Below are 26,658 nucleotides of genomic sequence, written 5' to 3'. Positions count from 1 at the left end.
GTGCCTCATTTTCATCTACCATCTTTCTCAGAGACCTACCCTAACTGCAGATCTCTGACAAGTGGGAAGAGAAAGGGAGATGGGCTAGAATTTCTGCCTCTCCGTCCACCCAAGACTGGTGCTGGAGGTCTGCCACTTGGAACTGCCAACAGGTGTCAACAAAAAAAAATCCCCAAGAAAAGCCTCCTGGTCAAAGGGGACGGGAAAAGGGCAGCGGGCAGAGTCATATACCCAGGGACAGCACACGAGCCACTCAGCCGGCACCCAGGTGTCCCAGGGGACCGGAGAGGGGGTCCTGCGCCCCACCAGGCACTGGTGCTCCGTCAGCACCAGCAACCTTGGCAAAGATGAGGCATGGAGTCTGGCGTCCACTCACCCCAGGCGGCAGCAGGCAGCCCCATCCACCACATCGACGTCCCCTGCCCTCTGCTGCCCTCAGGAGGAGCCAGGCCCAGCATCTCCATGACCCCTGCCCAGAAGCAGTGTCAGGGGTCCAGCAGGAACCCTGGGGACAGCAGGTCAATGAGTCTGACCAGGCACCTCTGCAAGGAAACTAAGCTGTCACTAGAAGCACAGCCTTCCAACCTAGGCTGCACAAAACCAAGTCACTGGGGGCTCTGCCTGCTACGATGCAAGACTGAAGAAGCAGGGTCCAGCATCTGCCCAGGCGCCCAGAGCAGACTCAACACGACCCTCGTTCCGAGAACAAGGAGATCAGAGACTGACTGAGTAAAGATGCAAATCGCAACACTGGGATGAAGCACTCTCAAAACAGCTGCACAAAACAGACAATTTCAGAAATGAAACAGACCTTACAAAATTTCCTCAAACTGACAGAGCGAAAAAGCACAAGCGCCCCAGGGGCTTGTGGAAAATGACAAAGACCTGAGATAGGAACTGCCAACGTCTCAGAGGAGAAGGAGGGCAGCACTAAAGAGGCGTCTAAGAAATACGGCTGAACCATGTCACTTATGTCCCCAAAGTGACAAAAGACACAAATACACAGAGTCAAGAAGCTGAGTGAGCCCCAAACAGGACAAGCCTGAAGAAATCTGGACCAAGCCCCGTCGTAACTTCAGAAAATAAAAGACAGCTGCAGGCATGCCAGACCCGCAAACCCTGATCCGCCCCTGCACGAGAAGTTAGTGTACGAGAGTCCCCTTCACAGCAGGGAGAGGAACCAAGAAAAACACGAGGACAACAGCAAAAGCAGCGCAGGAGACTGACCCAGGGAAGAGGGAGTCTGCAGGGCAGTGACGAAAGGCGTCTCCAAGGCGGCAGCTGGCACAGCCTGGCTGGCAACCAAGGGACCCTCCTGTGGACCAGAGGGTCCAAGGCAATGCCCCAGGGAGAGGAAATCAAAATCTCCGGCCCCGCTGAATGTCCAAGAAGACTCTTTCCTAAAAGGCAAAAGGCCAGGACTGCCACCTACAAAAGGGACAGAGAAGACGCAACGGGCCACAGACGTCGCTGGGAAGGAAGAACAGTCCCAGACCTGCCGTGGCCCCGCTAGACTCCGGGTTGTGAGGGTGCTGTACCAACAGCCGCCTGACACGGCCACGACAGGGCTCAGCCACAAGCGAGGGGCCCAGAAGCACTCACGCAGGTAAGTGAAAGCTGGGGGCAGAGGAAGAGCCTGGTCCCCCACTTCCTCGGTGGGCAAGCCAGTGATGACACTTCAAAAAACACACACACAAGCTTTACAGAAGGCATTTTATTTGAAGACACATATGCAAATACCTAAAGAATCGACAGAAAAATGGTCGTCTCTTATCTTTTTTTCCTAATAGCAAGTCTTGGAGAATTACCCAGTTTAAATTTTCTTTAAACTAGGTAAAAACAAAAAGATAAAATGATAAAGCACAAACACTGCTCAGGCAGGACATCAAAAAGAAGAGCTGATATAATTACTAAACTATTTCATGCATGTTTACCTACTCATGCATGTCTTTGCACACTATTACAAATCCTAAGGCTTACTGAATGATTCAAATTAACGCACTAAATATTTACGCAACACCTTAAACATTTAATAATCAGGACAGTCAATACAGAACTCTCCTCCACAGGCGGCACGAGCCCTCTGGCTGGCTTCTGCCCCCTCGGGCTCGGGGTGGCTGGACCACAGCTCGGGCCCGTGTCGGGAGAAGCGTGACGCACTCACAGGCTGGGTCGGTTCTCTTCTGCAAGCCACGTCCCCCTCCACCATCCACCCTGGTCTCCGATACATCCTCCTTTCTGGGCCGATCCGGTGACAGATCCAGCATCAAAACTCAACACGGAACAAACAAGGGCGCAGAGCAGCCCCTGGGGTCGCCCTGCCCGGGAGCCCACTGCCGGCCGGCCTGCCCCCCACGTCGGTGCCCTGGTCAGGACGTGGTGGAGGAGGGAAGGCAGAGGGCAGACACCCCGCTACAGGAAGGGCAGGGTGGGGAGCATCCGAGGAGAGGGGGGAAGGCAGGGACAGCCGGTCCAGACCCCTTAGTCTTTGACTCCACAAACCCTGTCTGTGGGCACGACCACACCGAAGGCCATACAGAGGTAGCAGAGGCAGGGCAAGGACACAGACGCATGCTCAGCCCCACGGGGCGCTCCCTGCGCTGCTGCTGCATCACGCGAAGCTGGAGGTTGATTCAGTCACCAGCCGATCACTGACTGTGGATTCTTCCCTCCCCTTCTTTGAAAGCTCGCCTGAAACTCCAGCCAGTCATCCGTCTGGGCCGTCCACGCCCTCCTGAAACACGAGGTGCTAAGCCCGTGCTGTGGAATCCCGCTCACGCCAAATGCCCAAGGCACCGGGTGCATCTCGCCGTTAGAGATGCAGGCGGCAGACGCCACAAAGGCAACGGCCGTGGAGTCCCGTCTCCTGATCTCAGGGCAGCTTTCACAGGAATGCGTGGAGGCCAAAAATTAATCAAGCCATCCCCCGCCCTCGAAGCACATCGGTAACGTACATGATGGCAGGAAAGTGGCCAGGAAGTGACCCCCAGACAGGGCGCCCGTACGCCGTCCTCTGGCACCGCGACCCTAACAGGCCGACGGGCATGGCCCATCGGTGCCCAGGCCCCGTGACTGTAGCACACATTTATTTTAGCCACTGTCCTGAAGCATCCGAATAATCCAAAACCAGGGTATCCTCAAGTGTTATCTTCACACAAACCCCACCCTCTCCTCCGTCCCCTAACAGCACCTCCAATCTCGGGCACAGGACGAGAAACCCTTGGCGGGGAGTGAGAGCCCCAATCCCTGCTCTAACCGTTACTGCTGCCCCGTCCCGGGACCTTGGTAAACATCCTGACTTCTCTAAGCTTCCGTTTCCTTACACGGCATTTCGTCAAACACAAGGGGCCAGAGGCCAGACAGCGCCCCCGACTCTACATCCCACCGACAGTGTCATTTATGACACACCTCCAACAGTAAGACACGTGCTACCTTCACGCTAATTTTTAATCTCAACGTCTTAGAACGGATGAAACAGGGCAGTTAAAGCAGCACAGTATCTTCCATGCTCCTCTTACAGAGAAACCGCAAACACTCAACCGGAGCGTGTATGACACACTCTGATACGCCGTCCTGCCTGCCTCCGGGATGCCTCTGGGTTACTCAGCGGCCTGCGGCCGCCCGGGCCCAAGAGGCAGAGGCCACAAGGAGAAGAAACTCTTCCAGGGCCGAGTCAGGTCTCCTCTAAACGGAGGGCGACAGGAGCGAGAACTCCCACGTCAGGGGCCAAGTCTCTGTGGGAGTCGCAGACAGGGCTGAAGGCAGACCAGGGCAAGGAAGTCCAGAGGCCTCCGCTGACCGCAGTGGAGACTAAGAAGGGACACGAGAGAAAGCAGGACCCAGCGGACAGCATGGGCTCCCAGGCTGACTTGGCTCTGAAAGCTGGGGAGAGGCACGTCCCTGAGCTCAGGGCCACCGCGCCAGCTCAACCGAGCACAGGCATCGGAACGGGGGTGCCAAGAAACCACCCCGGGAGCTCCCGAGCGGCACAAGGGGTTAAGGACCTGGCACTGTCACTACAGCGGTTTGGGTCACTGCTGTGGCACAGGTTTGATCCCTCCTCTGGGAACTTCCATAGGCCACGGGCAGGACCAGAAAAAAAAAAGAAACCACCCCAAGAAGGGAAGGACCAGGAAGAAACAGGCAAGCCCAAGAGAGAAGTTCAAACTCCCACTCGGGTGCAATCGGAGCACCACGGGTTCAACCCTGCCTCCGTCACGAGGCGGCACGTCCGTCCTGGGACAGAGCAAGGAGGGGTCACAGCCACTGGCGCCAGGTCCCCACGAGCAGGGACCCACAGCAGCCGCCACGCAGACATGGCTCCCCTAAGGGGCAGAGCCTTGCTCCGGGCCGCAGTGCCTCACCCAACTGCCAAGCCCACATCGACTTTAATGGGATCTTCATTTAATGACAAAACCCATGTCCAACCATCTACAAGCCGCCTTTTAGCTGAATTTTTGAATTATGGAGAATTTCAAGCACAAAGTAGAGGGATGGGTGAAGCTTCCGCGAGCGGAGACAGATCATAGTAAGTATAAGATTGGTGCTGGATGAGCAAGAGGAATTTATTTATTTTTTCATTTTTTAATTTATTTTTTGCTGTTTTCTTTAGGGCTGCACCTGCAGCACATGCAAGTTCCCAGGCTAGGGGTCGACTCAGAGCTGCAGCTGCCGGCCTGCACCACAGCCACAGCCTCGCCGGGTCCGAGCTGTGTCTGCTCGATACTCCCTCTGTGGTAAAGCAGAAACGTGGTCCCTCAGGACTCGAAAAGGGACGGCCCTCGTCAGGCTGACGTTACAAGCTCCCCGCTTCTCTCACGTAACATAACTCACTAAGACGCTGCACGGAGCCTCGGCAGCACCGGCCGGTCAGGCTACGGGCCAGGCCGCCAGCGGCTCCGGACCCCAGGAGCCGCCCGCCCCGCGGGGGCGCGCAGCCCGCTCTCGTCCTCCGCAGCCCCCCGCCGACGGACACACAGACGCGTCTTCATTTCCGGGCGGCCCAGGAACTTCGTCTGCAGGAAGACGCTCGGGTGCCGTTCACCTCAAGGGCCCCAGCTCAGCCCAGCGGGCCCGCCCGCGGCACCCGGCTCAGGGCAGAGGGCAGCCCAAGCCGCCTGCAGGTTCTGCATCAGCCACGTGCTGCACATGGGGTTCTGATCCCGCCCTCTGCGCACGCGTGCAGAGCAGGTAAGAAGCCACTGTGCCAGCGGCCTTTTCAAGCACCTCTCCAGATAAAGACTCACGCATCTTAAAACACAAGCTCCAAAATCCACGCCGTCATGAAGCGGGATGCGGGGCTAAGGGGAGGACGGGCGACCGTCCGACCTGAGGAAAGGAGCCAAGGCAGACACCCTCCCGCCCCGGGGACCCGCCAGAGAGGCGGGTGCATCCCTCCGGACACGCGCCCGCTTCCCCAACACACTCCAGTCTCAGGCACCCACCCGCCCACTTACCAAACTGCGGTACTGGCCCTGGAACAGTTTTGAAGTCCGAGCGTGCGAAGGCTGGGATCCCAGGGAGTCAAAAGACTTGATGCGGTGAGACGAGGGCCGGGCACACACGGAGTCGCTCCCCAGGCCGATGTCTGCAAGGGGGGCACAGTCAAGAGAGCGGCTGAGACGCCCACGCCGCCCGGCGGCCCCGCGCAGGAGACCAGGGGCAGGTCCCCGCCGCGGACCCGCCTGCACAGCCCCAGGCGCCTTCCAGAAATTAACTGCACGGAACTAGTTACCTGCTCTTCGCGAGCCAAGATGCTATGAGTCTTTAAAGCGTTTGTGGCTGTTTTTAATACTCCTCCTTCACCTGGGAAAAAAAACGAAGCCTCTCCTACACACTTACTCAGGAGGTCGCCACCCAAGGCATGTCCCACCACGTCCCTGGCCCCCGACCCTCTGGGACCGCACTGCCCACGATAAGCAGCAAGCGGGACTTTGCAAAGAAGGAAAGGAGTCTTGCCTAAACCAGTCAGGGAGCCGGGCACTGTGCCACCAGAGCCCTTCTGAGGACGCCGCCTCAGCTCAGCACAAGGACGGCCACGCTTGCCTCCCGCACTGAGCTGCTGCAAGGACCGGGGCAACGGCACCCAAGGCTCAGGTCTGCCTCTGGAGCCTCCTCAGGAGAACACGCAACCCTAACGGGGACGGGCGGCCGGCATGGACGGGTCAGCAACCTGCTTGGCAGAAGTGGTGTGATTTTTTTAAAATGAGGCCAGGAGAGCTTCCTCGGGACATCACTGTTCTGAGATGCGCATGTGCTGAGCAATTTCCTAAAGCTACACGAGGGCTCCTACAAAAAGCCCCTCAAACTGGGGGTCTCCGGGCCCCCTTTCTCTGGCAGATGTGTTTGGACTAGCTCAGGCGGTGCCTTATAAAACTCTGCCTTGCTACCCACACCTCAAAGTCTGAGGGCCGCCAGGGAACCTGGGACTCCCAGCTGTTGTCAACCACCCGGGCCGCGGGCCGCGGGGTCTGCAGTCCCCGCCTGGCCCAGAGCTGAGCAGGCTCCTCCCGCGCAGAGCAGCCGCTGCCCTCGGCTTCCCTCCCTGCTCCACGCTGCCCCCAAACCAGCTCTACTTCTCAGTCTTGAATCCCCGCCAGGGCAGCTCCACAAGGCCCTGCGATTCTCAGGCCCTGCGTGGTGCTGCAGCGACAGCCGCGGTGCCTTCTACCACAGTGTGCCCAAGGCCGGGCAATGACAGGCAGAGACCAGCTCCCAAAGGACACCTGCGGACGCTGCCCCAGCGCTGCCTGCCGAGTCCAGGATGGATGAGCACAAGGCAAGTCTCCCCAGGCCCGCCTTCCCTCCTACCAGTCTCCCCCGTCCTAGTAAAAGCTGAGGATGTGTCCGCTGGCCCGGGGAACACAGGTGGCTTCCCTTAAGTGTCAGGAGTGGAGGGACTCGAGAAGGCCCTCAGGCCCCAGGAGCAACAGGCACCCCGTCATACACTCGAGTCAGCCACTTAGAGCTGAAATCGAGCAGGAGCTAAAACATACAAAAGCAAAAACTTCTCTACCTGACACGGCTTAAACATTTTATTTAAAAGCCAAAGAGAAAAGGACCAAGTTCACTTCAGGACTTTGCAACAGGTCTTTGACGAGTCCAGCACATCACGCCCCATGCCCAGCGCGCCCGGTGGAATCGAGAACGCGGAAGAAATCCTTCTGCATCGGCGGGGGGGGGGGGGGGTGAGAGCGACATGGCCTGGGCCCGGGAGGTACAGCTCCCAGCCTCACCTGCACATGTCACCTGTCACCTGCAACGTTTCCACCTCATCACGGAGCGTTCCGAGAACCAGAGCCCTGCGCAAGGCCGCCCTGTCGCTCCCTCCTCTCACCCGACCCCTTCTCTAACTGGCATCCAGGCTCAGAGGAGACCTGCTGCCCCCAGCATCTCGGGTGGGGTCCAGGCACCCCGTGCGGACGAACCCACAAGTGCGAGCACAGCAGCGCCACAGCCCGCGTCCAACTCCGCAGATGGCCGGGTGGTGAGGACGTGCCCCGGCTGCACCCTGTGCCCCACGTGGCTTTTCTCGTATGAAATCCGGTCACCGAGTGTAAACGCCTCTATCTCTGCGTCACACTTGCTGGCACCTAACGGCCTTCTTCTTTACCACTGGTCTGTCCCCGTTAAAGCTGTCACTTTACCACGCAGGCTGGAGAAGGCGGCACCCCCGCCCAACCAACCACCTTTACAGAATGCCCAGGACTTGGTCAGGTGGCAGGACGACTGTGAGTGCCAGTGTCTGTCCTAGAGGCGCCCCCGCAGCCCCCCTCCTCTGCCCACCCCGGGTTTAGACCCCACACCTCCCTAGACCTGCCTGGTTGGGCCCTAACTGAGTGTGTCCCCCAAGGCTGGGCCCTCGAAATCCTCAGGATCCTGAGCCCCAACCTCAAGCCCAAGGCAAACGACGGGAACGGAGCCCGACGCAAAGCCGGGCCCAGGACGGCGGGCGGCAGCAAGGCAGCGCCCAGATGGGCCTCCCAGCTCCGGGGACGGTCCCCGCAGCCCCAACCCCACACAGGGAGGTGTGTGCACCCCACTCGAGGGCAGGCAGGAAGATGAGAAGAGACGTGGACAAGACGAACTTAAGTTCTGTGATTAAGAGACCCTCATGGTCTAAGCTCCCCTGAAACCCGCGGTAACAGTCTGTACACAGAGGGGCCACGAGTTCCTTCTTTTGGACCCACAGAGCCCCCGAGACCGAGCTTCTCGGGCTCGGGGGCAGGCGAGGCCCCTCCGAGGAGCGCACACAGCTCCTGGGTCCCCATCGCGGCCTGGGCGCCCACCTCCGTGCGCCCCCGTCCATCGAGGGGGCGTGACCACCTGCCCCGCGTGCCCTCGGCTCTCAGAAACCTGGCCCAGGGAGGTGTGTCCGTCAGAGGCCAATCCACTGGCCACCCCGCAAAAACAGCCTCCAGACCTGCTTGCTGGAAAGGAGCTTTAATCAGCAGAGACTCAGTAAGAGTAAGAACCCAGAGCAAGGTGCTCCTGGCTCCAGGACAGCCCAGGGGCACGGCCAAGAGCACGGGGCTTCCTCTCTGCAGCATTTCCGGGAGAAACCTCTGCTGCGGAGGGAAGGCACCGCTGCCTCCCAGCGCCCAAGAGGACGGTTCTGTTCACCGCGGAGAGATGAATACTGCGGCAAAAGTGACAACCGACAGCTGAACGCCACCCTTCTTTGAACTCTGCCATGTTCATTCTGCCTCCCTAACAGAAGAGCCAGTTTCTGCCCCTTTGTCTTCCCTCCCCTCAAGTTCAGTAAAAGAGACTTACCTGCTGTTACTTTATTCAGAGTCACTAAGGAGCTGAGGACCTTGTTGAAATTCTGCCCCTGATACAAATCGTTTGCATCAAACGTCTGAAAGGCAAAGTGAACAAGCAGAATTAGCAGAGGCTCGTGCTCGGGGCAGGACAGCGAGGTTCTCGCCGCCGCGTAGGAGGAAGACGAGCTGGTGGCACAGGTGAGACCCAAAGGATGCGGCATACCTGGGGCTCGTCTTCCAGGTGGGCAGGAGGCCAGGGCAGATTCCCTCACAGGGCCACTAGGACCCGGGCCTGCGTCCAGTTCCTGGGCAGCACCGCCCATCCTGCCCGCCCTCCTTCGTCCCCGGAGCACCGCTGCCCTCTGTGGGGAAGGCCCCTCTCCCTAGGCGGAGGCTGCAGCCGCAGGGCAGGCTGACTGCAGGTCTCCTGCCCAATCACAGCCAACACCAATGCCGACAGCAGCAAAAGGGAAAGGCAGACATCAGAGGGACAGGAGAGCAGAAGGGGAACCCTAGCCTCGGGCACCTCCACCCTGGGGCAGAGCACCGAGGCCAGACCAGAGCTGTCCAGTCTACATCTCCTGCGACCGTGGCCACCTCAAGACCAGACTGGGACGTGACCAGTCAGGGCCCACACACCCCAAGCCCTCCCCACCGCCCCTCCCCAGGGGCTGAGGGACACAGCACCGCCAGCCTAGGTACCAGGCTAAACACATCTCACCCCCCAAAATCCTGTCTGAAGGCTACGTGTCTTGCTCATTGGACAACTCTCCGCAACACCCAGAGACTTCAACCGTCAAGTCACCCACAACTCTGTGCCAGAAACATTACGAAGAAATGCTCTCAGAGGCAGTTAACAGAAAGGTGTCCTCAGATGCCAGAGTGTGCACCGGGTTCCTGTGCGTCAGTGCTACTGCGCTGGGTTCCTGCCGGGGCCGCAATGAACCACGGTGACAGTCACCCCAGGAATGCCTTCCTCCCCAGGCCGCCTGCCACCACCGCCCCCATTCGGTGATTCCTCCAACTCACATCCTGCCAGGAACCCGGGCTTCCTGCCTCCCGCCTCCCCCCACCCCGCCCCCCAGCCCCAGCCCAGCCGCCTCTTACTCATCAACCCCTGCCCCCCAATGGACTCCCAGCTCATTCACGGCCACAACGTCAGTTCCCTGTGCGGGTGGCACCCTGGACTGTGACAACCATACCAGCAGCTTCCCGACACCCACAAGCAGCCAAAGGCCAGCACGCAGTGAGAGGAAATGCAGGCTGGGGGTAAATGGCCACTCCATCCAGCCACCCACTCGCGTGCTGACAGCCACCACCGTGAGGACAGCCACACGGAGAGCAGCCGGGAAGAGCCGTCCAGGTCTGAAGTCGCCGAGTCTCCAGTTCACTGTCCTAACCTGAGAGATGAGTCAAGACCATCCCGAGGCAGTCTGTCTACACACGCGCAAAAGAAAGAAAATCCAGGTGCTGAAAAGCCACCTCCACAAGGAGGCCATCGAACCCCAGTCCAGAGAGGGGCCGCGAAGGCAGAGGCGGGAGCCCAGGGGCCCGAGCCCCCGCCTCGCACTCAGTCCTCGAGGGGTGAGGCCAGACGCTGCCTGCGAACACAGACGCCCCGGAGAACAGTCTCTAGAGTCACCCTGTAACACAGACGGCAGCTCGTGCGTTCTGACGTCTGCGATTTAAAACCAGCTCCAAGGCGACACTTGCTAACGGGCTGGATGCTCTTTTATCAGAGCTGACCTGCGACAGGCCTCAGCTGCCTTCCACGCAGAATGGAAAAGTGCCCTCTCCTATAAGATGCGGGAGGCAGCGGTCTGCGTGCCTTTCAGCTCAGGTTCCAATTCCAGAGCTCGGAAAATTCAAGTTGCAGTATCCTGCACAAAGAAATGTACATAAAAGCATCGACTGACCTTCATCGTGGTGAGGCAGAGAGTCACAAACCCCAGAAAAACAGGATGCTGAAAACCCAAGTTTCCTGTTATTCCAGAGCTATATATCTTTCTTACGTGGATACCAGGAAGCGTCTGGTTGGCTGAAATGGCCACCAATGGGCTCCACCATGACGTCGGAATTTAAGTAAATTCACACACACACCTCACTTCTCAACAGGAAACTCACAGTGAGATGAGACCGGGAGGGGAAAAACACATATTCTGAGTCAATAAAATGCTCTGACTAAAGCGCCTCTCTAGAGAAAGAGAACAGACTACTTCCGAAGTGGGTTCTACTTAACAAGAAGCAAAAACAGAAAAACCTTCGGGTGCAGACAAAGGCTGCAAAGTCTCCTTAACAGGGCACACTGTCCCCGGGACGCGGGGCCTGGGACCTGGGACCTGCCACCGCCAGCAGGCAGCGCCCTCGCCTCCATTGCCCCGCCTCGCCTCACGTGGTTCCAGGAGGAGCCGCACCTGCTCAGACCCGGGACTTCAGAGACCCGAGACCCAAACCAGCCGGTTGGAATCTCAAAGGAAGGACCAGCGGGCTACACTCCGCCAAGCAGCGAGGCTGAGGGCAGCCCTGAGAGACGGCAGTGCACAAGCCCCTCCCCCAGGCTCACGCCTCGCACCCACGACCACCCCTTCCGAGCACAGAGAGGCGGGAACCCGGATCCCATCCGATCGGCAAAGTCTATCACCAAAAACGCACCCCATTCACACTCGGTTGAAGGTGAGGAGAATCACCCAGCATTCTCAAACTTCTGCCATTCTCCACCAAAACAACCTGTAATAGGAAATGTATCGGCTTCATTTCAATATTTTACTTTCGATAGAAACAACAGCACTGGAGTTCCCGTCGTGGCGCAGTGGTTAACGAATCCGACTAGGAACCATGAGGTTGCAGGTTCGGTCCCTGCGCTTGCTCAGTGGGTTAACGATCCAGTGTTGCCGTGAGCTGTGGTGTAGGTTGCAGATGCGGCTCGGATCCCACGTTGCTGTGGCTCTGGCGTAGGCCGGAGACTACAGCTCCGATTAGACCCCTAGCCTGGGAACCTCCATATGCCGCGGGAGCGGCCCAAGAAATAGCAAAAAAAAGACAAAAAAAAAAAAAAAAAAGAAACAACAGCACATAACGAAATACAGCAAATACCACGGCACACGTAAGCCAGGACGGAAGCGACCCGGAGGGTAAAGCGGGACAGAAAAGCTCTAGACGTTGCCTCCGCGGTCACGGCCTTCGGGGGGTGGGGGGGCGGTCGTGCCGTGCGGGAAGGAGGCAGACAGCCCTGAACTCCAAGGCCACCCCAGAGGCACAGCCCTACCCAGCTCACTGAAGCCCTCTGGCCCGGGGCGTCCCGGCCACAGATGGGAATGAGGACGACAATGACGATGGCAAGAAGCAGCCCCATGCGAGGTTCAAAAATGAATAGTGGGACTCGGGACCGACTGCACGGGGCACGATCGCCAGTCCACCCCGTGGCCAGCGAGGCCCGTGTGGGGCGGGCACAGACAGCAGGGGGCGCTGCTCAAGAGGGCCACCACCCAAGCCCTTTCTAGGCCACCGCAGAAGGGGCGGCCTCCTGGCCACAGGAAGGAAAACAAGTTAAATCTGACGGATGCTCTCCATCCAGGGCCCCGCTGCAATCATGCAAAGGGGCTTCTAGCAACCGCCCACCCTGCTGGTGGCCACACGAGAGGCGGCAGCAGCTTCGCCTGCCTAGCATGCCTCCCATCCGGCCGGCAGAGGCCAGAGAAACTAGGTCCTCAAAGCACCCAACAGTCTGACCACTGACCCCAGAACACACTGCCAGTGACACATCTCTAGAAGGGCTAAGCAGGACCACCAAGCGGCCTGCTAAAAGATCCTCCCTGACCTGGTCCTTATTAAGATTTAACGTCAGGTTCTGTTCCCGAACTGACACGTGGAATAAGCAGGGCTCACCTTCCTGCAAAGGAACATGAGGCTGTCACATCCGCCAACCAGCACCAGCACCCACCTGGCAGGGCGATGCCGTCACGGTGCCCGCGGGTGCATGCCTGTGCCAAGCTCTCCAACGTGCAAACCTCTAGCCAGAAGAAAGAGGACTGTGTTTTAGCAGAAATAACCACCTCGGGAGCTCCCACTGGGCACAGCGGTATTGGTGGCATCTCTGCAGCGCCAGGACACAGGTCTGAGCCCACAGTGGGTTAAAAGCATCTGATGCAAATACAGCTCAGATCTGATCCCTGGCCAGAGAACCCCACATGCTGCGGGGCAGCCAAAAGGAAAGACAGAAAGAACCACCGCGGTTTTCAGGAAAGCTTCAACCACTGATGTAAAATGAAGGGCCTTCAAAGACACAACAGACCGATGCTGACCAATCAGAGGCTTACGTTCACCCGTGTCCAGCCTCCCTGTCTAACCGCAGGTCACTGCAGCCTCCAAGAAGTCCCCTCCCTGGGAGAGTGCGGTGCGCCCCCATCTGCCGCCAGGCCTTCCCGGGGTCCCCACAGAGTGGACAGGACGACGTGTGCCAGCCCCGAGCAGAAGCCTGAGCACCGGTGTTTCAGCCAGCCTCTCTGGTCTGCCCTGTAAGAACGGCAAGGCCCGCACTGGCACTGCTCCATCAGCCTGGATCCGAAATAAAACAGGATGCTCAGAGCAGAGCAACCCCGTGTCGGCGATGGACACAGGACGGGCAGGACAAGCCTACGGTGTCGGCCGCCAAAGGCAACGGGAAGACGCCAACCCTTAGATCCGACACATCACTGAGTCTGCTTCGCCTCGGCTTCCAAAGTCACGGACGGTGCTGGAAATCAACCGTCTCTTCCACATAAGCAAGCGGAAAAGCAAAGGCTACGTCGCAAAACAGACCGTGTTGCACTTCAAGTAACAAAGGCCCTGTGAGTCAGGAGTCGTCCAAGTGAACCCCCCTCAAACTGGCTCAAAGAAAAGAGGACAGGACTGGCTCGCGGGGCTGTCGGGTCAGGGGCGGCAAGACCGAGGGTCCCGCTGTGGCCTGTGCGTTAAGACTGGGCCAGCGGTGACTCGGGTCGCTGTGGAGGCCCGGGTTAGGGCCTGGCCCGGTGCAGGGCTGCAGGATCCGGCCTTGCTGCAGCTGCAGCTGGGTTCGGCGCCTGGCCCGGGAACTTCCGCAGGCCTCGGGTGCCGCTGTGAAAGAAGAAAGGCAAGAACCACCAGCCCGGCGACAGGAGCTTCAGGCCATCTCTCGACTCTACTCTCCGCAGTGTGGGCTGAAGGTTCAAGGATGTCCTTCCCCATAAGGCCACACAACTGCCAGCCCCCGGCCCCAGCCACCAAGGCCACCACCACCTCAGCTGCTCCTGGCCTGCCTGAGTCGTGACCACATGGCCAGAGAGGCAGCACAGCAAGCGGACGTGGACAAGGCCCAGGCGACAGCACGCAAAAGCCTCTGGCCGAGCTCACAAGCGCGGGACGCGGTGCTGGGGGCAGGGCAGCCCAGGCCCAGGCCCGTGCAGACCAGCGGGACCAGTAAGACGACGCGAAGGAACCCGCTCCGCTGCAACAGCCTTCACGCCACCCCCACCACAGCCGAGCCACCCCCCCACCCCCCCCACCCACGCGACAAAAGCAGATGTTCGCCCTAAATGTCATCCCCGGCTGGTGACGCCCCTCAACGCACCCAAAGAGAAAAGGCCAGGCGTGCGCGACGTCCTCTTCCCACCACCCCAGGACCGATGGAGAGGCCCTACAGCAACGAGGCCCCACGGCGCTTTCTCAACGCGCAGCCTTAACGCCACTCCGAATGCAAGGGGCCAGGTCGGCTTCTCCGAGGAGGTTACGAAGAAGCTATTTTTGCACACGAAATGGTTGCCTTAGGCAGAGTTCTGGAGTGCGGCTCTCAGTTTAAAAATACAATCTTGTCCTACCACGGTGTCAAATGGAATGTGTGATTTTAGAACTAGATGAGTAAAAATGAATCTTAAGTAAGTTGTGCTATTTAAGCTTAATGCAAATGGTCCACGTGGCTGGGGGATGGGAACCAGAGCCAGCAGGGAATTTTCACTCTCTTGGCTTCTGCAGACATGGTACTTAATCCCACCTACTCTCACACCCTAGGGATAAAATTAAAGTTTGACGACGGAGTCTATCAATACACAGCACTTTCACCCAGTGTGCCCCCAATTTCTCTCAGTTTAAAACGACAGCTAAGTTATATTCTATTTTGTGGCTTCCACTATATCAACAGCCAAAATTCTAGGACTGGGACCAGCTACACAAGACAAGTTTTAGTTAGTTTCCAGGAAGGGCTGGGGGTGGAGGATTAGAACCAAGTCCCGAGAAGCTGGGCAAGACAGCTGACACAGTGAAAGGGCCGCTGACCTTCCTTCTCCGTAAAGGAGCCACTGCCCCAAACAGAAATCTGGCCAGGGACGCCAAAGCGCCATGAGGACAGGAAGAAGAGGGATGAAGCACCTGCTGAGGCCGCGGGGGCCCTGCGCAGACCTTGTGCCAACCTAATTCACAAACAGCCAAACAAGGCTGCAAAGGACAGCGTGACAGGTTCCAGATGACAAAGGATTGAGTCCGAGCAGTCACTGCTGCTCCCCCCGCCACACAGGGGTCAGGGGGCAGCGCCGGAGGAGCAGGGCTGGTTCGCAGACACACCCAGCACAGATGCAGCACCCCACCGGCCTGTGACAGCCTCCTGGTCCCGTCTCCCAGGGACAGTGAGACGGGCCCTTCAAAAGCAGCCACACGGGCACCAGACCGAGGAGGGATCTGGGCAGATGCTGACCATCAGTCACGGTGCCGACGTTTCGACGAGTACATCGCGTGAATTTTCACACTCAAACCAAGTGGTTACAAACTCAAACTTTGAGAAGGCTTCACGACGATAAAATGCAGACATGTCGCCTGCCATCCCTCCCCTGATCCTGCTGAAATGACAGGAGGGGCAGCGTGGAAAGACAGTCCTGAAGAACGAATCCACTGCAGTGCCAGGCGGGAGCAGGGGCCCACGAGCACCGCGGCGGAGGCTCGGGATTCCTGGGGCCTCATGACCAGGAGGTGCTCTCGACAGCCCTGGGAAGGAGCCCGGGCAGCCCCGTGGAGGGCCCGCCAGCCCCAGGGAACCACAGGGCACAGCACGTCCTCCAGGAGACGCCAAGCACTCAGGCAAAGTCCGCTGCCTGTGCTGGCTTCCTGGCCTAAGTGACAAACGAGGTGCTGCCAGGCCCACAGAACCGGCCCGGAGAGAACAGGAGGGACAACTGTACCCGAGTGAAACCCAAGAGCTCCAACTCCACCTCAGAGCCTGAACGCTCCCCTCGGGTAGAGGGCGAGGAAATGGGGGCCGGGGTCCGTCCCCACGGCTCCCGGCCTGTCCCTGGCCGCACCTGCACCTGAGGGCAGCCGGCCAGCCTCCCGCCACCCGCGAGCTCCGCGGTCAGGCCAGCCAGCGGGCTCCATTCACAAGGAGGAACCAGAACGAGCGCCCGGCAGACAGCAGAGGGACGGTGACCTGCCACCCTACACGAGATGCAGCAGGCACACTCCCTGCCCCGCCCGCCCAGCGCAGCCAAAAGCCCCGGACGCTGAAAAGGAAACAGATGCCAGACAGGGGGAGCTGGAGGGCCAGCAACCGGCGGCTGGCTTCAAGACTGTAAGAATTAGCTGTCACGGTGAGAAACGAGAAAGTATTTGCATTTATTTACAAATAAATAAAGCCAAAAAATTAAGCTGATGACCAAGTATTTTCATTGAGAACATGTTTGTTTTTTTAAAAAACTAGGCCCAGTACTTGCATGCCATAAAATCTAGTGCCTTTCTCCATTTAATGTCTACTTGCCAGTCTATGTACACTGTGCACTCACTTCGACCCCAGTACCAGTTAATGCGCTTGCGAGCGTGAGCGCAGGGACACGGTGGGACTACAATGTGACCGCTGGCCTGCTCTCCGGCCTGAGCTCTCTACCTGGTCGGGTAGATCTGAGCGCCGCACAGGCGTCCCTCCCTTCAAGCCTGTTGTGATCTCCAAGAAAGCACCAGAACTCTGCCCTCGAGGTTCCGGGTCACCACAAACCCCTATGCAGTCAGGACCCCGAATGCCACCATTCCCCTTTAATTCCTATTTAGGACAACTCACCGCACCTAGGGCTTTGGTGGTTCGACTCCACAAACCACCCCGAGAAGCCTGGGGGCCAAGCAGGAAGCCTGGCAGGCCCTCTGCCCGCCCAGGGGTCTGCCCACCCGGCCGACCGCAGGGTCTCCTCCTGTCTGAGGCTCAACCCCGCGTCACTGTCCCTCCTGCAGGAGCTGCAGCCACGGCCCTGTAATCCCAGTTCCGCGTACTGCCGGCAGGTGCTACCCAACACTCCGCAGGGCTTCCAGCAGACACCTGCGCCTGTGCCGCCTCGGGACAAGGCTCAGGGAAGGTGCTCATGCACCCTGTGTGGACGGACCAGCATCGCTGGGGAAACACCCCCCGTCCTCCACTCACAGTGCAATACACACTTAATTTTTACAACACTGTCCATCCAGTGCACGCTCCAGTCCATGGGTCCCACACCTCGTGCCATCTGAACGGCCCAGCAGTCACCCAAGAAAGTCTCCCAGGCAGGTAAGAGGTGATTCTCCTCTCCCAGGGGCAGGGTCCGAGCTAAGACTCCAACAAGCTGCTGGAAAACAAGAAGGGAGGTTCCCAGGTCTGCTCCCGGCAGAGAGACGTCAAATCTAAAGGTGGAACAACGTCAAACTCTCAGGGCACAAACGTCCCATCTCCTGGGCTGCCTGGTCTTTCCTGGTCCTTCCAACATCTCCGTCTGATGTTCTTCAAACTTCTGGCCAGGATCTATGACCAAAAAATGCATTGTACATCATAACCAGTACACACAAAATCCACACAGTTGTGCAACTTCAATTTTTAATAAATTCACCACTAGGAGTTAAACAATTAGCAAATGCAACAAGGACAGCATTTATTCAAGCTTTAAACAAAGTTGCTAATGATTCACTGGTTCTAATTCCTGTATTTTCCAGTTCTAAAGCCTTCATTATCCTGAATGGCTTTAGCTAAGTTATGCATTACACCCAAAACGGTGGCGGGCAGAGTGCCGAAAATTAACGCTCTGCAATTAAGCCCCAAGTCTTAAGTAAATTCCCTCCTCAGTCGCGTGGGTCAGATTTTTTACATCTATGTCAACACATGAAGCACTCAAAATACATGAATTGCAGACATGCCATTAAATGGTTCCTAAGAAGACCAATCAATCGCCCAGGCGCCCACCCTCCTGCGTCTCACAGCGCTTCTCCAGCAGTGCCTCGCCGCCGGCTTCCTCCAGCTGGCCTTTAGTTCTAAACGTGGCGTTCAGGCCTCTCTCTAAACCTGGATCCGAACACCAACTCTGCCTCAGTGTGCATGAGGAAGCAGACCCAGGGCGGAAGCTCTCCGCCCCGCTCCTCCGAGCACCAGGCCCAGCCGTGTCTCCAGCACAAGGCGCCCTGTGGCTCCTTTGGCACCTAGGGGCCAGTCGGCCAGCAGCGGCTCTCAGGCTGCTGGTGCACAGCGTGACCGGCTCTTGTAGGCACACCTTGGAGACACTGCAGGTCCAGTTCCAGACCACTGCAGTAAGGGAGCATCACACTAATGAAAGCCACACGTGTTCTGGTTTCCCAGTGTGTGTGAAACGTCTACAGTGAACTGCTGGCTGCTGAGTGTGCACACAGCATCACGTCCAAGAAAAGCAACGTGCGCATCTTCATCTGAAAATACTCCACGGCCAAGAAAAACGGTGCCCATCAGCCAAGGTTTCAGCAAGTCAGAATCTCCTCTGGGGGCCGAGGGTCCCGCCTCCATGCCCACGGCTGCCGACCTTTCTGGGCGGCGGCGGGGGTGGGGTGTTTGCTGAAGGCGGGGGCGGCTGGGCCAGTTTCTTAAAACAGGACAAGAACCACGTCTGCCGCATCCACGGGCGCCGCCTTCACGGGCCTCTGTCACATTCGGTGCCGTCTGAAGGCATTTGACCCTCAGCAGAACTCGGGTCAAAACTGCGGTCGATCCTCTCACGTCCTGTCCCTGCTTTGTGAACGAAGTCTGTCATGGTCTGCGTTCTCTGCTGTCACTTCAATAACCTCCACAGCATCTTCACCAAGAGCAGATTCCATCTCAAGAAAGCAATTTTGGGGCTCATCCGTGAGAAGCGACTCCTCATCTGCTCAAGTTTTACCATGAGATTTCAGCAGTTCAGTCCCCAGCTTCGGGTTCCACGTCTAATTCTGGTTCTCCTGCTGTTTCCACCACGTCTGTAATTAATCCCTCCACTGAAGTCCTGAACCCTCAAAGGCATCCATGAGGCTGGAAGCGACGTCTTCCAAATCCTGTTAGTGCCGACATTCTGCCCTCTTCCTCTGAGTTGCGAATGTTCTTCAGGGCGTTCAGAACCGTGACTCCTTTCCAGAAGGTTTCTAAGAGACTCTGCCCAGATTCATCAGAGGAATCCCCCCCACGGCAACTAAAGCCCTACCAAACGTACTCCTGAAACAGTAAGACTCCAAAGGAGAAGTGCCTCCTCAATCCCTGGGCTGCGGGAAGGATACAGTGTTAGCAGACGCCAGGCAACAGTAACCTCAAGTCCTCCATCCGAGGTCTTGGGTGACCAAGCACCATGTCAACCAGCCGTAACATCTTGAAAGGAATCTTTCCGGGCAGGTGGTCCCAGAACAGGTTTAAAATATTCAGTAAACCGTGTTATACACAGAGGTGCTTCATCCAAGCTTCCCTGTTCCATTTACAGAGCAAAGGTGAGTGTAAGCTTCCCTCAGGGGCACGGGCAGGCACCTCAACAGCCTCAGAGCGAAGGGAAGATGCCAGTGGGTGGCAGGAAGCAAGACCATGTCCCGTCTCAATTCGAGGACCAGGCGGTTCCTCTAAACTGCCAGAGAAAATACCCAATACACACCCGCAGACATTAGGTCAGCACATGCATATTCTGGCTGGACAGTTCCTTTCCAAACATACCGAATGCAGTTTTCACATCTAAATATGGCCCGAAAGGCCTCGGGACTTGTTTTGCTTTGTAATTACGAACTGGGAACCTCTCCTCTCGCTCGTTCCCAAGCCTAAAAGGAACTCCTCAGGGACACAAGCTGTTTTAGGGCAAGAAGAAAAGCAGGGGCCTTCGCCTTCCTGCAAAACCAATGGGGAAATGCCTGTCAGGAAAACGGGGTTCCCTTCCTGCAAGACCAATGGGGGTTGTCTGGATTTGTTTTTAAATGAAAACAGAAAAGTGACAAGTAAAAAGATATTCAGAGAAATCCATTTTACTAGACTTAAAAGGGTGGGAAATAGGAATCGGAAGAGGGAAATGAGATCAAATGGCAGGACCCCAAGTCCTAGAATGTCCCATGGCCAGAGAACCAGGCAGTCACAGCACCTCAGGACTCTGAGGGCCACACGTGCACCTGACCCCAGCTTCACACACTCCCGCTTGTGCATCACAGCCGACACCGCTTCACCGCTCCCGAGGCCTTCCCGGAAAACAAGCGCATGGACCCTCAGTCATGCACTGGGCCGACCATCTGGCCAGCATGGCACACGCACCTGCGACCTTATATACTCAAGACGACGCATGTTTCACACACAGAGACCCAACTCCAGGCCAGTGACGATGCACCTGAGGCCAGTGAGAGGCCGTGCAGCCAGCAGAGCCAACCCAAGCAGCCCAGCACACAGGCGAGCCGCACACAGCCCGTGCGGGAGGCAGCAGGCAACCGCAGCTGAGCTGACGGCAAAGCACCCCGGCTGCGACAGTCTGCAACAGGAGAAAGCACATGTTGGGACAGGGCGGGAAGAGGGCACACAGCTTTCTCTGATGCACAGATGCCCGCCCTGTCCGGGCTGCCCTCGCCCCCCGCCATGCGGCCCGGGCCATCTCCTGTCCCTGTGGAAGGGTCGGAGAAAGCTCTGGATGCTGCTGACCCATCAGCCCACAGGCCGGAGGGAGGGAAAAAGTGGCTGCACGGAGCATCCGTCCTGTCTTGTGGAGGCAGGACGTCCTCAGCTCCTCTTACCCCAGAGCTAGAGAATCGCCAGACCAGCTCTCTGGCCTGGCTCAGGCCCTCTCTGACGTCAAAACCCCACGGTGGCTGAGAGGGCCCAGAGCCTCCCTGGAAAAGCAGACCGGCCAGTTGGGCTGTGCAGCTGGGGGCCCCTGCCCTCGAGCCGGCCCGCATGCATCCACTTCCCGAGGAAAACAGGCCACCTGTTGAGTCAGACGCGAGCGAGGTGGTTCACGAAGCCAGGCCCTTTGAGCTGGGAAGGGACAGAGGCTGAGGGAGCGGCGACAAGGGGATACAGGTGAGCACGCGGTGGGAGAAGCTCGGCTGGGACTCTGGACACGCTGAGCCCCTTCCCGCCGGTCCACGTGGGGAGGCACATGGAAACCTGGGACATGGAGGACCCAGCACCTGCGTCCAGCGGTGGGCAGTCAGAGACACGGGTACGAGTGAGGACACTGGGTTCAAAGTGCTACAGAAAGGCAGAAGCAAACTCAACTCAAAGACGCTGGCGGTGGCAGCAGAGACGAGGTCCGCCGGCCTGGCAGAGGAGATAGTGCGAGTGGACACAGCATGGACAGGGCCCAGGCTCCAGTGGGCGCCCAGCCCCATGACCGCTGGGTGACCGCACCACGTGACCGTGGAGCTCGGTCTCTCATCTAGAGGGTGACATGTCACAAGGGGGACAGGCCCAGGAGCAGCCCTACTTGGGCGTCCCACGTGGTGCCCTGGGGGCGTGGGATGAGTGGGGCCAGGGGTCAAGTGGTGAGAAGCCCCACCCACTAAGGTCACCCTCCCAGACCCGACCCTCTGACAAGGATCAGGGACCCACGACAGGTCAGCAGGACGTGGGCCAATGCACCGCTGGCAGCACGAGGTGAAGAGAAAGAACGGGAGCCATGGCAGGCGAGTGCCCGGGGTACCCCGCCATGGTGACGAGAGAGGCCGGAGTTCTGGCTCCTTCTGAGCTCAGGGCACAACTTCTCTTTTAAAGCTACGCACACGTCTTCCTGGAATGAAAGAAGCTCCAGATGCGCCCTGACAGCGTGCCCTGGGCGTCCCCAAGGCGCCCACACCACCAGCCGCTGCCCGGGTACCAATTCTCCAGCCATGTGGCCCAGAGGCAGCGGTCCTGCGGCTGTGGCTGCGATGGTTCGGGCCCACCCGCCTGCCGGAGGAGCTAGCCAGGCTTTGAAGGAAGACGGGTGCCAGGACTCAGCCCCACTTCCCCGCCAGCCCCGAACCCAGCTCTGCCACCTTCCCCCAGGCCTGCATACACTGTCACTGAAACACCCTGAGAGCAGAAAGGGACAGCGAAGGCTGGCACGGGCCGTGCCCCTCCCAGAGGCCCAGAATTTTACAGCTAAATGCCCCTGCGGGACAACCACCTGACAGACACCCAGCCCCGTGGGGCGAGGCCAGCCCTGCTCCCACCGAGCCCTCCTGAGAAGGCCCCTGGGGTCGGCTCTCGGTCCCTGGCTCGCTGGTCCCGCCCGGGGGGCCCCCCCGCCCCGGGCTGCACACAAGGCGAGGCCGGGCTCCTGCTAGGCTGTGGCCTCGGGTCTCCACCTCCCTTCTCCGCAGGGCATGTGGGAAGTTACGACGAAGCACATGAGACGCCTCCGCACATAAGTCATCCCACAAGTGCCAGGCCCACTTAACCACCGGCTGACGGGCGCCCCGGCCTCAACGAGCCACTGCGGGGGCCCCTGCCTTGTGGGCCTGAGCGTGTGAAAAGCAGCCGACTCGGAGCGAAAGATGACGTGAGCGGAGAAACTCACACCAGATTTTAAAGACTTAACCTGAAAAAACAAAGTGAACACTCCCAACAATGCTTCCGTTAACTACTCACAGCTACACGGTGTTACTATTATTAAAACGAGCTTCGTGCCTCTCTTTACTCTTTCAAAGCGCTTACTGGAAATCTGAAGGTAACAAATGCGGCTCGCGTTCCATTCCTACTGGAGAGGCACCCGAAGACTTGAGGGAAGGCCTGTCCTCCGGGGAGGACAAGCGGCCTGGGCGCAGAGGGGCCGGGCCGCTCTCCCGCAGGACGGCCGGCCGGGCTCCGCACTGCAGGCCAGGGGGCGAACGCGGACCCCTCCTGCCAGGAAAAACTGAAACACCAGGACAGCCGCAGAGCAGAAACTGAGTCTCTCCGCTCATAAGCACCTACGAGATGTTCAGACTATGCCTTTCATCTCCCAAATGACGTTTTACTTACTTAATTTCTCTCAACTTCCTCCAAAGGCAACTTCCGGGAGGACCATGAATAAAGCGGCTCCAAGAGTTTACTCACTGAGTCAGTCAGAAAACACCGCGTCATCACCGACCACTTCCAGCTTCCCGTGAAGTCAGGAGCACAGAGGGAACCTGGGGCCCCAGACACACCGCCAACACGAAGCCGTGGCAGCGACTCAGCCGTCCGCCCACCTGAATCCAGCCACGGCAGCAGCTGCGAGGGGCGACTCATTCCCAGGAAAAGGACCGCAGCCTTTCGTCTCTGCCTCAAGTCCGTCTGAAGCCTGCATCAACATGCGTAGGTTTCCGCACGAGTATGTTTCGGCTATTTCAGTAGTATTTTTAAGTATTCTTTTGGACAAAATCTCGAGCATAGGCTTGGCTAAAAACCCAGAAGAAAACTGACGACTAGGACAAAGAAGTTTAATAAAAGATTCCGTCCTTCAGAAACGCCCAGGGAAGACGAGCATTTTAGAAGGAGGACGTTAGGCCTTTCTTTCCCACAACCTGGCATCCGCCCGCTGAGCCCAACCCTGGAGAGCCCACCTGACACCCTCTTCCTCTCTTTCGACCCTAAGGAGAGAGAATGAGAGCCTCCTCACTTGCGCCAAGGGAAACAGCACCTCTGCGCCCGGTCTGAGACGTGCTCCCGCCAGAGCGGCCCCAGACCAGCCCCGGCCAGCAGCAGGCCGGGGTCGCTGGTGAGAGAGCTCCGCAAATGCCGAAGCTTGTCCGCTTTTGCTTCCGAGTTGAGCAGCTTCTCTTTCACATCCTCCTTCGAGAGTCCGAGGCAGGAAATCATGAGTGCGTCGCATGTGCTTTAGTTACCACGTACCCAGAGACGCGGGCACTGCAGACCACACGAGAAAGAAAAGCCAAAATGTTTGTCCCCAGAGGCTCCCCCTCTCCTGAGGGAAAGAGAAACACCGCAGGTGCAGGGAGGCACAGACAGACTGCAGAGGTGCGCTCGCGGCCACCGCCCCGGCGGGCGAAGGGACGCAAGCAGCCCCGGGGGACAACGCGGCAGCCGGGCTCGACACCCTGCAAAGCCCCACTTTCGCCCTAACGCTGGCCCAGCAGGGAACCGCTGCTTACAAGACAATCTGGGACGGAGGACTTTGCACAGAAGTGCCCGTCACACAATTTACTGTTTCCAAGGTGAAAACCCAGAAGCCTCCACATCCAAAACACGGGGATTAGCACCACAAACAACGGAGAAGCTGTTAAAAATAAGCAGGCAGATATTTAACGTGAGAAGACGGTCACCATGTTAAGTTACCAGGATGTTTTCAAAGCATATTTACCCAAGGGCACAGGGGAGAAAAAACTAAAACACACACTAATTTGAACCCTAGTATCTTCTCTAGATAGTATGATTATATACTAGTTTCTTCTTGCATTTCTCTATTTCCTGAATGTTATTTATTTATTTATTTATTTATTTTGGCTTTTTGCCTTTTCGAGGGCCGCTTCCCGCGGCATATGGAGGTTCCCAGGCTAGGGGTCAAATCGGAGCTGTAGCCGCCGGCCTACGCCAGAGCCACAGCAACGTGGGATCCGAGCCGTGTCTGCGACCTACACCACAGCTCACAGCAACGCCGGATCATTAACCCACTGAGCAAGGCCAGGGATCGAACCCGCAACCTCATGGTTCCTAGTGGAATTCGTTAACCACTGTGCCACGACGGGAACTCCTATTTCCTGAATTTTATATAGTGAGTATGGATGAAGTTTGGGTTTGTTGTTTTTTTCCTTTGATTTTTAGGGCCACACCCACAGCATATGATGTTCCCAGGCTAGGGGTGGAACTGGAACTGCAGCTGCCGGCCTACACCACAGCCACGCAGGATCCGAGCCATGCCTGCGACCTACACCACAGCTCACAGCAACGCCGGACGCCCGACCCACGGAGCAAGGCCAGGGATCAAACCCCAATCCTCACGGATACTAGCCAGATTCATTTCCACTGTGCCACAGCAGGAACACCTAAAGATTTTCTTTTTAAATACCTACCAATGTTGTTCGAACTACAAAACAAAGAGAGACAGCTGTAACAGTAACAGCCACTCTCTATTTAGCACGGCAAACACGTGAGGCACTGTCCTGAGAGCCGGGTGCTAATTCAGTTAATCCCAGGACACATACAAAGGGCAAACACCACAGTGATGCCTTACCCCAGATGGCCAAGCAGGACAGACCCCAGCGGTCAGGGTCAGGCCACGGCGCTGTGCCACCCTCTCGCTCCCAAGCAGAAGCTGGCCATCCCCGGGCAACTGCCAGGAGGCGAGCAAGCTGCTGGGAGGCTGAGGTGGAGACGTTCACTGAAATGCCAAATCACAGTGAGCGCGCGTCCAGCCGTCCGTCCAGCACCCGCCCCAGAACCACCTGCTTGCGGTGGGAAGTGGCACAAACTCAGTGTTCTGTGAAAAATTACTCTGAGACGCTGCCAGCCGCTACCAAGGGTGACAGGGGTGTAGAGGTCCAAGAAAGCAATGGCTCTTAGCTCACAGACACAAGTTTGTTAAAAACCAGGTGAAAAATAAGACAACACCAAAGTCAGCAAAGACTCTTCTATCTGTGATGTGAACCAGTCCACCGTTCACCCTGCAAAGCAGACACCAAGGTTAAAGAGCCACCAAAACCATCTCGCAGAACGAAAGTCAGACTCCCAAACAGTCTCATAGTCGAGGGAACGGTTTTATTCCCCACAGTTTTTGGGGTGTTTCGGTTTTTTTTTTTGTCTTTTGTGTTTTTTAGGGCCGCACCTACGGCACGTGGAGGTTCCCAGGCTAGGGGTCCAATTGGGGCTGTAGCTGCCAGCCTACACCACAGTCACAACAACGTGGGATACAAGCCACATCTTCAACCTACACCACAGCTCAGGGCAACACCGGATTCTTAACCCACTGATAGAGGCCAGGTATCCGACTCGAATCCTCATGGATCCTAGTTGGATTCGTTTCCACAGTGCCACGACAGGAACTCCTTTTTTTCCCATAGTTTTAAGCTCAAATAAACAACTATGGCACAATTTGCTCACATAAGCCTGTCTGCTCTGGCTTAGCCATGGTCATTCAGACAGGCGTTCATTCAAAACTGCTACCCATGTTTCTAACCGCAGGGATGAGCACAGAGAGGGAGGCTGCAGTCCCACCACCAGCTTCCCCAGGAGGAGTCGGGAAGCAAGGCGGCCTGCAGCCCTGGGAGAAGCACCTGACTCGGTCTGAACACAGGGTCCACGCCAGCTCCACATGGCCAGCTCACTCAGCGAGGCTCTCTGCGACCTGGCACTTCCAGCAGCGAGACTCTCACCCACCCCTCATGAGCTGCTGAGTCTACAAACTGGACATGGGCTCCCACACCGGCACTTCTTCAAAAGCCCAAGAGCACCTCGGAGTCTCACGTCCATGCGGGTAACAGTGAGAATGGGTGAGTGAGGCTGCGTCTCCTTCCCGTGAAAGTGCTATGATAAGACTCACGAGGGTTTTCAAGTATAATATTCTCAAGCGGGAGAAAATCAGTGCCTGGCTCCTTATCAGAAAAACTTGATTTTTCCAGAAAAGTTCCAGCTTTAATCATCCAGCACAGACAGTTCTAAACAGGGTCATTCTACATAAAATCTTTTTTTTTTTTTTCCTTTTTACGGCTGCAGCATATGGAAGTTCCCAGGCTAGGGGACAAAGTGGAGTTG

General features: G+C 57.6%; 1 protein-coding gene and 1 long non-coding RNA gene across 39 annotated transcripts in view; both read right to left on the bottom strand.

Moving 5' to 3' along the window:
• The window catches only part of ARHGEF7 (Rho guanine nucleotide exchange factor 7), a 104,113-nt gene that overhangs the window by 46,963 nt on the left and 30,492 nt on the right, over positions 1–26,658 (bottom strand). For 16 of the 38 annotated variants that reach the window (XR_014819967.1, XR_014819968.1, XR_014819969.1 and 13 more), the window contains 2 exons: positions 8,776–8,860; positions 5,457–5,587 (listed from right to left, as the gene is read on the bottom strand). The exons of 5 other annotated variants lie outside the window; for them this stretch is intronic. Coding sequence is in view for 6 of the 33 variants with exons in the window: in XM_021065922.2 (XP_020921581.1) it covers positions 5,457–5,587; positions 8,776–8,860 (216 nt within the window). In the remaining 27 variants the exon portion in view is untranslated. Of the gene's footprint in view, positions 1–5,456; positions 5,617–5,734; positions 5,806–6,610; positions 6,750–8,775; positions 8,861–8,988; positions 9,193–9,486; positions 9,708–9,967; positions 10,740–26,658 lie in introns of those variants that run through there. 17 more of the 38 variants (XR_014819972.1, XR_014819974.1, XM_084982314.1 and 14 more) reach the window with 8 other exon arrangements.
• On the bottom strand, positions 16,362–24,189 carry LOC146398736 (uncharacterized). The gene is made up of 2 exons (XR_014819980.1): positions 24,063–24,189; positions 16,362–23,817 (listed from the first exon to the last, which is right to left on the bottom strand). It is a non-coding gene; the product is annotated as an uncharacterized LOC146398736 (long non-coding RNA).

Source organism: Sus scrofa, chromosome 11 (assembly GCF_054392235.1).
Source record: "Sus scrofa isolate SSC_HxYL_T2T_F1_AM1 chromosome 11, Sscrofa_HxYL_maternal_Yorkshire_Landrace_v2.0, whole genome shotgun sequence".
Lineage (NCBI taxonomy): Eukaryota > Metazoa > Chordata > Mammalia > Artiodactyla > Suidae > Sus > Sus scrofa.
The sequence above is the reverse complement of the archived record's forward strand: the minus strand, read 5'-3'. Positions and strand labels throughout refer to the sequence as shown.